Raw genomic sequence first — 11,789 nt, 5'->3', positions numbered from 1 at the left:
GTTTCTCTTTGTGACGACAGCCTTATCTTGAACAGGCCGGTTCTTTAAGATCTGGTGGGAGATGTCTGGAGATTTGACCCCAAGCCAATTTTTTAATTCCGTGTTTTCCAGTTTGAGAACAAAGCCCCAATATGAGCTGGTGGACAAAGAAAAGAGTCTCCAGAGTCCAGACAGACAGACAGAGTTCCTTTAGGGCTATATGTGACATTTACATGATGGACTGAGCAGTGCATGTCAACTTATGTGCATTTTCTTTTCTTAAATATGATTAACTCTATCTCTTGGCTATGATTAACTTTTATTTCTGTTGCACCTTTACAAACAAAACGTTTTTTAAGTGCTCTGACAAACAATATGGATTCATGGCAGGATTAGGATGACAGAATAAACCTTCAATAGACAGAAAGGAGTGTAGAAATTCTGTCAATGCAAAAAAGAAAATACAAAGCAAAGGTTAAAATAGAATAAACACAAACAAACAGAATAAAGTGATTAAACAGTAGATCAATAAATCATTGTTATAGAGGTTTAAATTTAAAAAATAATTAATTAAAATTAATGAAAACATAAATTTAAATTAAGTAAAATAGAAAATAAAAACATAATAATACAAATATAATCAAATTAATAATAAATAAAATAAGGTAAAATTAAATTAAATTAATAAAAAAAAAATAATAATAAAAAAACAATGATAATATAAATAATGCAAAATTGATAATTAAAAATAAAAGTGAAATAATTAATTCAAATATAAAAGATTAAATTATTTACCATCTGTTTGACTTGCTTACCTAAGAACAATCCACTGAAAGAAAGAAAGAAAGAAAGAAAGAAAGAAAGAAAGAAAGAAAGAAAGAAAGAAAGAAAGAAAGAAAGAAAGAAACACAGCCTAATAAAGACAGGTAAATAACAAACATGCAAGCGTAAATAAATGACAACACATCCTGTAGTCTTACATCCAGCTGGATTTCTCTTCTTTCCCTGCTCTATTCCTGAACATCATCTCTGGAGCTTCACTTGAGATTATTAGATTTTACTGCCCTCTACTGGCTGATCGGTGGTAACATGATCAGACAGCAAAAACATGGAGCAGCAGAAAATGTTGAGACTGTTGAAACTCTCAGGTCTCAGACTGACCCTAACCCTAATCCCAACCCTAACCCAGACCCTAGGGTTAGGGTTAGGGTTAGGGTTAGGGTTAGGATTAGGGTTAGGATTAGGGTTAGGATTAGGGTTAGGGTTAGGATTAGGGTTAGGGTTAGGGTTAGGGTTAGGGTTAGGATTAGGGTTAGGGTTAGGGTTAGGGTTAGGATTAGGGTTAGGGTTAGGGTTAGGGTTAGGGTTAGGATTAGGGTTAGGGTTAGGATTAGGGTTAGGGTTAGGGTTAGGGTTAGGGTTAGGATTAGGGTTAGGGTTAGGGTTAGGGTTAGGATTAGGGTTAGGGTTAGGGTTAGGGTTCGGGTTCGGATTAGGGTTAGGGTTAGGGTTAGGGTTAGGGTTCGGATTAGGGTTAGGGTTAGGGTTAGGGTTAGGGTTTGGATTAGGGTTAGGGTTAGGGTTAGGGTTCGGATTAGGGTTATGGTTCGGATTAGGGTTAGGGTTAGGGTTAGGGTTAGGGTTAGGGTTCGGGATGGGTAAGGTTTAGGGTTCGGGTTCGGGTTAGGGTTAGGGTTCGGGTTCGGATTATGGTTAGGGTTCGGATTAGGGTTAGGGTTAGGGTTAGGGTTAGGGTTTGGATTAGGGTTAGGGTTCGGATTAGGGTTAGGGTTAGGGTTCGGATTAGGGTTAGGGTTATGATTAGGGTTAGGGTTAGGGTTATGATTAGGGTTAGGGTTAGGGTTAGGGTTAGGGTTCGAATTAGGGTTAGGGTTGGGATTAGGGTTAGGGTTAGGGTTAGGGTTAGGGTTCGGATAAGGGTTAGGGTTAGGGTCAGGGTTAGGGTTAGGGTTCGGATTAGGGTTAGGGTTAGGGTTAGGGTTAGGGTTCGGATAAGGGTTAGGGTTAGGGTTTGGATTAGGGTAGGGTTAGGGTTAGGGTTAGGGTTAGGATTAGGGTTAGGGTTAGGGTTAGGGTTAGGGTAAGGGTTGTGATTAGGGTTAGGGTTAGGGTTGTGATTAGGGTTAGGGTTGTGATTAGGGTTAGGGTTAGGGTTATGATTAGGGTTAGGGTTAGGGTTAGGGTTAGGGTTAGGGTTAGGGGTTAGGGTTGTGATTAGGGTTAGGGTTAGGGTTATGATTAGGGTTAGGGTTAGGGTTAGGGTTAGGGGTTAGGGTTGTGATTAGGGTTAGGGTTAGGGTTAGGGTTGTGATTAGGGTTAGGGTTGGGATTAGGGTTAGGGTTAGGGTTGGGATTAGGGTTAGGGTTGGGATTAGGGTTAGGGTTCGGATTAGGTTTAGGGTTATGATTAGGGTTAGGGTTAGGGTTAGGGGTTCGGATTAGGGTTAGGGTATGAGTTGGGGTTAGGGTTAGGGTTAGGGTTAGGGTTCGGATTAGGATTAGGGTTAGGGTTCGGATTAGGGTTAGGGTTACGATTAATGTCAGGGTTAGGGTTAGAACCAGAACTAAACTCAAGCAAACAGAACCAGAACCAGAACCGAACCAGAACCGAACTCAAGCAAACAGAACCAGAACCGAACCAGAACCGAACCAGAACCAAACCAGAACCGAACTCAAGCAAACACACCAGAACCGAATCAGAACCGAATCAGAACCGAATCAGAACCGAATCAGAACCGAATCAGAACCGAATCAGAACCAAACTCAAGCAACCAGAACCAGAACCGAACCAGAACCAAACTCAAGCAAACACACCAGAACCGAATCAGAACCGAATCAGAACCGTATCAGAACCGTATCAGAACCGAATCAGAACCAAACTCAAGCAACCAGAACCAGAACCGAACCAGAACCAAACTCAAGCAAACAGAACCAGAACCAGAACCAGAGCCAGAACCGAACTAGAACCTAACTCAAGCAAACCGAACCAGAACTGAACCAGAACCGAACCAGAACTGAACCAGAACCGAACCAGAACCGAACCAGAACCGAACCAGAACCGAACCAGAACCGAACTCAAGCAAACCGAACCAGAACCGAACCTGAACCGAACCTGAACCGAACCAGAACCGAACCAGAACCAAACTCAAGCAAACAGAACCAGAACCAGAACCGAACCAGAACCAAACCAGAACCAAACTCAAGCAAACAGAACCAGAACCAAACACAAGCAAACAGAATGAGAACCAGAACCAGAACCGAACGGAACCAGAACCGAACCAGAAGCAAACCAGAACCAAACCAGAACCAAACCAGAACCAAACCAGAACCAAACTCAAGCAAACAGAACCAGAACCAGAACCAAACTCAAGAAAACAGAACCAGAACCAGCTCAAGCGAACAGAACCAGAACCAAACTGGAGCAAACATTATTAATGTCCTCAGCTTGGATGGGCTGATCCGGTTTCTCCTCTCAGTGAGTATTCGCCCGGTCTTTGAGCAGAACCCTAACCCTCTCTGAAGGAACAGATGAAGCCACGATACACAGCCTCCCCTCCATCATGTGATTGGCCGCATGGCCGCCATGCTGACCAATCAAAACAAAGTTCTGCTGTGAGCAGAGCTGGGGCTGAGCACTGAGAGAGCTAAGCAGCAAAAGGAAGAAACTGGGAGCCGGCTCTCTCTCGATGCGAGACGGCTCTTCTGATTCACTATAAAGCATCGACTCTCAGAGCCGCAGCTTTTGATCATGACACATGATCATTACAATTATGAGAGGGTCCTTGGACAATTTTCTCACCTGTAAGGGGTTCCTGGCTCCAAAAAGTTTGAGAACCCCTGCTTTAGAGGTGTTAATAACAGAACATTTTGCTAGTAGAGCTGAGGTTGAGGTTGCATCATTGTGTATTAACTCTTTGTGTAATATTCAAGTTGTTCATTATTATATAACACATGCATCTGAGTCATTTCTGCTATCATGCCAGACGAAAGGCATGACTCAGCGTCTCTGTGTGTTTGTGGTTAAATATCATAAGTCAATATTAACTGGCTTTGTTTGAGAGGTTAGTCAGGGTCAAATTATGTCTGCCCGTCATCCATCAGATATCACATGATCTATTTTTAAAAGTTTCCGCTCTGTGACATCCAAAGAAGACGACACGCTGTGAAGTCTTTTGCTCTCTTTAAACAAACAGAATCAGAAAGGAAGTGCTTTTTGAATTCACGTCTCATTTGACAGCTTTCCATGATTAATGACTCTCTGGAGTTCATGGTGGTGCAGTGTGTGTTTGTATTTGTGAGGACACAGTCACTGTACAGGGACCGGCCTTATGGAGACAATATTAAAGTCTGCAGAATGATTATATTTAGGTTTAAGTTCAGGGCTTGGTTAGAGGTCAGGATGGAGGCACACTAAGGGATAATGTGGATCTTGATTTAGTTAGATTATACCTTAAAAACCAGAGTGATGATTCTGAGTGTGATAAAACAGGAAACAATGCATGTTTCTGTTTATTTTTCAAAAACATATAATCTGTTTTTGTGTATGTTTCTTTATCTGACGTGTATTTTTTATCTGTAAGCCTCTACATAAAGCTCAGATCTTCATATAACCTCTTTAAGATGCTTGTTTTTCCAGTCTTTGCACCCTCAGAGAGTCAAACTCTGTGTCTGATTCGACATGACTCACACAGCTGACTTGATTCTGATTCTGAACATTGCTTCCCCTCATTTCTGTGTGGTAAAAGTCAAATCCAGCAGCAGTCGGAAGCTCTCTCTCCATGATCTGGGTCGGAGATGAGAGCTGTTGTGGCCCGGCTCCTGAGCCCTGGCTGCGGTCCTTGTGCCCATGAAAAAGGGCCTTTACAGAGCGCCTTCTTTTTAAAACACAGGGGGGATTGGGAGGGGGCTGGGGGGGGGAGGTGGGGCTTGAACATACATAAGAGCCTTAGACGGCCCGCCAGTCTAATTTGGCAAAGCATCACCGGACAATTTGCTGTTGCTTAACCTCTGAGAGGACGCTGATTGGATCCCTCCATTCATCGTCTCCTTGTTAGAGAAGAATCCTCCTGGATCGGCCCTCTTTCTGGAAGAGGAAAACCGCATCAGTGATGAGCGCAGGCAGGTTACTCACAACTTTATCCTGGATGACGAATGTGAATAACGTGACCGGGGGCCAGTCCCAGGCCTTGGTCCTGCAGCCGCTCTGGGACTACCTTCACAAGAACCACCACGACCTCCTGAGGAGTCCTCTCTTCCCTGTCGTCCTCTCCGTCTCCACCTACTTCATTCTAGTCGGTCTTTACACCATCCTGGACTTCCTTGCGCCCACCTGGCCTTGCATCAACCGCTACAGGCTCCACCCTGATCGGCCCATCACCTGGCCTAACATCTGGACCACCTTTGGCGTCACCATCTACAACCACATCTTCTACATCTTCCCTTCTGCGGTCGGTCAGTGGATGTGGAGGCCGCCCACGCCACTGCCCTCCGAGGCCCCGACTCTCTGGAGCTTCTTCCTGGGGATCATCGGCTGCATGGTGGTCTTCGACTTCCAGTATTACCTGTGGCACCTGCTCCACCACCGAATACCGTGGCTGTACCGCACCTTCCACGCTGTGCACCACCAGTACAACCAACCCTTCAGCCTCGTCACTCAGTACCTGTCTGGCTGGGAGCTCTTCAGCGTTGGATTCTGGACCACGGTGGACCCCATCCTGCTGCAGTGCCACTGCCTCACCACCTGGAGCTTCATGGTCTTCAACATCTACGTCTCCACCGAGGACCACTGCGGGTACAACTTCCCCTGGGCCCTGCATAACCTGGTGCCCTTTGGCCTCTGGGGTGGCGCCCCGAAACACGACACACACCACCAGCGCCCCGGCACCAACTTTGCCCCTTTCTTCTCTCACTGGGACTGGCTGGGGGGCACCAACACCGTGCCAACAATCTCCAGCCACTCTGCTGCTGCTGCTGCGACAGGAGGAGCGGAGATGAAAGCGAGGAAAGACTAAAGAGCTTGAGTTAATCTCTCACTGACTCTATTACTCAAACTGCCTCTTTTGTGCCTGCTCTCATTCCTGCATTCCCTCCTCTCTCCCACAGTTTGCTCTCCTCCATGTTGATATCACTGCATCCTCTGCCATATGTTGATATATCTCTAACAAACATGGACGCTCTTCTTCTTCTTAAAGTTGCTGTAAAATGACTGCCTGGTAAGTCGTTGAGAAATGCTCTTGTACGTCTCTTTCCTGTGCATGTACTTGTGTTTGTTCTCACATCACTCGTCTAACATGATCTGAGCTTCAAAATAAAAGCACAAGCTGTTTCTCTCTATGTCTAACTACATCTGATGGTGCGATCTGTCAGAGTGATTACACACAGCACGTACACTCTCCCTCTCTTCCTCCTCAGCACTGACCCTCTCACACACACGCATGAATAGCAGCCTTTTAGCAGCGTCCCAGTATGATGCGTGGACGCAATACTAATCCACCTCCATCTTGTCTTTGAGGGACAAATGCTCGGACTGGATGAGTCCTAATTAAGCTTTTAAAAAGACGGTGCATTTTTTAATTTAACTCTTCAGGGAGGAGGGTAAAAGTAAGATATATTTCAATGTTGTCTCAGCTTCTTCTTCATAGTTGTGGAGTGAAGATTCTATTGTAAATAAAAAGATGCTTCTAATGATTTCAGCCTTTTTTTTAATCAACTAAAACACAAATTAATTGTTGTTTTGTTCCTTAAACTGCTTTAAAAATCATACCTATAACAGTCTTTTTTTTAAAGAAGTGCTGATCTCTCCTCCTCTGTTTAATGTTTTGTTTTCTTGTACGTCATACCAGCTGCAGTTCAACAAACACACCACAAGAGGTCACTAATTCTACAAACACTCCACCAGAGCAGTGCAGCCACATAAACCACACATCACACACAGACAGAAGCTTCTACAACTTTCATTTTGACACATTTAAGTCCTGTGGAAAAACCCATACACACTTTGACTTTGTCTGGGAGGATATCATGTGATACCAAACAGGTGAAGCTGTGTGTGTGTGTGTCATGGTGCAGTAATAGTGATCTACTTCCACTCTCGTGTGGGTGTTCCTCCTCTCTCTTTGTTGTCACACGCTCAGTAACAATGCTGGCAGTCAGAACTGGTTCAGCGTGTTTCTGGTTCACGGTTGCAACACGTCCTGCACACACATGCCTCAGGCGCTTCAGTCTGTGTGTGTGTGTGTCTTTGTTACGATGAGGCCTCGTCCTTATGAATTAGATAAGACTCAAACAGGCTACAACTCTGGATCTCTAGTGTGCATGCAACCTCACCCTTAATACACTTATAAATACACTACCAGTCAAAAGTTTGGACACACCTTCTCATGCAATGTTTTTATTTATTTTAATTATTTTCAACATTGTAGATTAATACTGAAGACATCAAAACTGTGTCCTAACTCTACCTCTGAACAACACAACTGATGGTCTCAAACACATTAAGAAGGCAAGTTGTTCTACAAATGAACTCTTGACAAGGCTCATGTTCATTAGAAACCATTCCAGGAGACCACTTCATGAAGCAGACTGAGAGAATACCAAGAGTGTGCAAAGCTGTCATGAAGGAAAAAGGGGGCTACTTTACAGAATCTAAAATATAAAACATATTCTGCTTTGTTTAACACTTTTTTCTTCATTCAATAATTCCATATATGTTCAATCTATTAATCTACAATGTTTCAAATAATTAAAATAAATACAAACCCTTGAATGAGAAGGTGTTTCCAAACTTTTGACTGTTAGCATATAACAGAAGTTGACTTTAAGATGGTCTGATTTCTACATATTGTGTCTTTTGAGGTTCAAACCACTGATTTAAAAAAACAACAACACTCATCCTGTCTGTGAAGAGACGGTGGCCCTTAAGGACAAGAAGCTGCTGTGATGCATGATAAGTATGATCCTCCATTTGTCAAGTTTTTACCATCAGAAACTATCAGTGCACAACAACCACTCTCTTCTTCATGAGTCCAAATGTTATCATCTGATCATGATCCAAGATGGCGCCACACATGGCGACCTTGGTGTGGAGCTCCTCTGTAATTTATTGTCCTTCCTTACTGTCTTGTTGTGAAGTACCGGTGTTCCAGTCACCACGTCAATTCCTTGTTTGTGCAAGCTCACTTGGCAATAAAGCTGTCTTGTTTCTTGATTCTTGATCTTGTGCGCACAAGATGATAACTACTTCCCAAGAGAAAATAGTATCATGCATGCAAGATAACAAATCTGTTCCCACAAGTAATGACTTGTGCACACAATACAGTTATCTTGTGTGCACAAGATATTAACTTGTTTGCAAGGTGAAAGCATGTGCGCAAAAGATCCATTATTTGTGCATGATTAGATTGTACTTTTTGGACTTCAGGGCTCCAGACACAATAGTTTCTATATTCCAGGTGATCATACACTAATTTAAACATGCTTATGAATATTATATTTCATATCTACCAAGTATGTTCTGCTAAATGCTGCCATGTACTACACAGTGCACCTTTAAATGAGAGCATCTGTAAGTGTTTCGGGAACAGGATTTTTGCAATAAACCAGAACCGTAAAGCACACATGTTGCATCATAGATATGTGCAACAGAAACCACTGGTTTTGAGGTGTGTATTGCACAAACATGTGGGGCATGTATGACATAACCTCAGAAGAAGTTCATTTTTACCCTCTTTTTTATGTAACAGGTACATGTGTATAGAAATTGAAGATACCCAGAAGAAAATAAATTCAGAGAGGAGATCTCAAAAGTGTTTCATTTATGTCTCCGAGACAACAATGAGATCAGTTTAAAAGCAAAATGAGACTATAGCTTATGTGTCCTGTTTCTCATTCTTGCCTCCAGAATAATGATTCAAAAAGTCTCAGCTTAGTCTCCCTTTCAGTTCAAAAGGAGATCTCGTCAAAATCTGAAATGGTTCTCAGGTATTTCTCAACTGTTGTGACTCCCTTTGAGCTCAGGTGGAGAAATCAGGGAGCTCTTGTCTCAATTGTCTCAATCTAACCTCATCCATTTGTTTTTGTCAGACTCAGTTTTTGTGTCTCAAGTTGAGCTCAGATGGAGCAAAGAAAGAGCCTGAGCTCATCTTTTCATGAACATTTATAGTGCCCTGCAAAATTAAGATTTCAATGTAATTGTCCACAAACTTACAATTCTCATTAAAACATTTCACTTCACAAAGATTTAGTGTATTTGAGAGAAATTGCAAAAGATAGAGATTTCATACCAGGTATGACAGACGATTTATTTAAAATATGGGCCGCAGATTTAGCCAGACTATTACAATTAAAGGGGCGGATTCTGTTGGGGCTCTGGTGGCTTAGCGGTCTAAGGGCCCCACATACAGAGACTGCAGTCCTCATTGCAGGGATCGCCGGTTCGATTCCCAGCCGGTCGACCATTTCCTGCAAGTCTTCCCCCGCTCACTACTCCCCGCATTTCCTGAATCTCTTCAGCTGTCCTGTCAAATAAAGGCCAAAAATATATTTAAAAAAGAGAAGAAAATTAGCCGTTAATGAGATCTCTCATTGAAGTCTCAAATAAGACTCATGTCATGGTCTCAACTAGTGAATTTTAGGAGAAACGAATGAGAACAATTTGAAACTTTAATGAGGCTTAAGTGAGAATCTCAATTTTGTCTCCGGAGACTTAGAAGAGAAAGCCTTGAGCAGTAAAATTTTCCTCTGGGTAAAGAGGTGAAAAAATAAAGAATTTAAAGTTTAATTGATAAAAATCAAGTCTTATGGAAGTTTTAAAAGGTTTAAATTCAAGTGAACATTTTGAGGAATATTTCTGAACTTATTTAAGTTGTAGGACTGTTAGCATTCTCTTCATGTTGATTTTATTTCTGGGCTTGTTGCGTTTAGGAAAGTGAATGGAGGAGGAAACATTGAAGAGAGAGAGAGTGGAGAATGAGGACTCTAAAGTCAAACTGTCACCCTGAGATTGAAAGCATTCCATGTTTACAACGTCAGCAGCAGGTCAGCTTGTGTTAGCATAAACACAGGAGGCTGTTTGTCTTGATCTGTTTGCCGTCCCAAAGTCCACCAACCAAACACAATTCATTAAACTGCTTAACGTGTTATATAAGATTCATTTAATTACAATATTCAAAGTCTTAACACTTCGCGACGAGCTCCTCAGAGCAAATATTTAACTTTGTACAAGCCAAACATCTTTAAACACACCACACTTTGCACCTGTGTAAATATGTCTGCACATGTAAATCATCATAAATCAAACGAATAGAAGACTTTCCAGTCCTGTGAGACAAACACGGCCTTACATGGCTTCAACAACAACAACGCTGTGCAGAGGGCAGAGACAGATGCAGTTTGTAGAAGAGGACCTGAGTTCTCTGGTTTACTCTGCATGTGTGTGCACTGACATCATCGACCTTTCACGCCTGCAGAATCAAGAAGAGTCATGTGCAGCAGGATATGACACTCCCTGTTTCATTCCACACAAACCTAACTCTTTAAGAAACAGATGAATGCACAACTTTTGTCATTTGATCCCAAATGATCAGAAAGAGTGGATAAACAAAAACTAAGATACTAGAATTAGTTATATAACACTTTGCAGGGCAGAGTCCTAACCTCGTGTCCACTTGATGTCTGTATGTTTTGGAGAAGTGAGTTTGATTCTTCTTTTAAACCCTGGACCATCAATCCTGCACTGGAGTCACTCAGTTGAAGTTTTTCTACAGCATCACTGCTACCAAAAACAACTAAGCATTCTAAAACTGAACAATCACCATCATGTAGACTCTGTTTAGAGGAAGACTGGATGCTTTTGTTTCTCTTCTGTCCATATGTTGCAGGTCTATGGACTAACATCCTCAAGACATTTCATATTCTTCTTGAAAGCACATCTTTAAACATGTTGTGGAGGTTTCTAGATGTTAATTGTCCTCAAATAATAATAAAGACTATTATTCTGACGGTTTAATATTCAAATGTAAAGCACAGGTGGATTAATCTGAGTTCAACATTTATTAAAAAATACACTACAAAATATTTTTCTTTTGGAAAAATTAGCTGATACTAACTATTATAAATATAGTATTATATATAATAATTAAAACAGCACTTACTTCTTTTTATACATAAATATATGTTTATTTATAGCACTGATGCTGCTGTTGCTGAGGCCTTTATTGAGCTCTTTTTTTTTGTTTGTTTTTGTCATTGTGATAATTATTTTAGTTGTCAGATTACTGGTCGACCTGTTGTAATGTGATTTGTAATATCACATGTAATTCTGGGTAATTTTGCATGTAATAAATAATAAAAAATATATCATATCTTCATTTTTTCTTTGTTTTTGGCACTGTCAGATATTAAACCAATTAAAAAATGTAAATATCAGTAAGTACATAAATTCTACAGATTTTAACATTTTAATTTATTGGTAACTAAACAATAGAAAAGAAGATTATGAAACCTGGTTAATTCATTAACTTCTAATGTTCAGAATTTTTTCTTAAGTATTAAAGAAGCCTTGATATTTGTGTTATTGGATCATGGATCAGGATTGTGTTTATCACCGAGTAGGTTTTGCACATGTGAGGAATTTGTTATGGTGCAAAGACAATGAATCCAGAGGTACATTAGAATATATATATAATGTAAACACAATAAAAAGCTGCAAGTAGATAGTGAGGAATACTTCATCCTGCTCCTCTCTGAACATGTGCCGTCAGCTGGTGTTTGTATTCAGACGTCCTCTTCAT

General features: G+C 41.4%; 1 protein-coding gene across 1 annotated transcript; it reads left to right on the top strand.

The window, feature by feature from the left end:
- Positions 1-5,012: 5,012 nt before the first annotated feature.
- Positions 5,013-6,333, top strand: ch25hl2 (cholesterol 25-hydroxylase like 2). Its single transcript, XM_034710153.1, has one exon. The coding sequence runs from the start codon at positions 5,109-5,111 to the stop codon at positions 6,009-6,011; it is 903 nt and encodes a 300-aa protein (XP_034566044.1). The 5' UTR covers positions 5,013-5,108; the 3' UTR covers positions 6,012-6,333.
- Positions 6,334-11,789: the final 5,456 nt, after the last annotated feature.

Source organism: Notolabrus celidotus, chromosome 19 (assembly GCF_009762535.1).
Source record: "Notolabrus celidotus isolate fNotCel1 chromosome 19, fNotCel1.pri, whole genome shotgun sequence".
In the NCBI taxonomy this organism is placed as follows: Eukaryota; Metazoa; Chordata; class Actinopteri; order Labriformes; family Labridae; genus Notolabrus; species Notolabrus celidotus.
The sequence above is the reverse complement of the archived record's forward strand: the minus strand, read 5'-3'. Positions and strand labels throughout refer to the sequence as shown.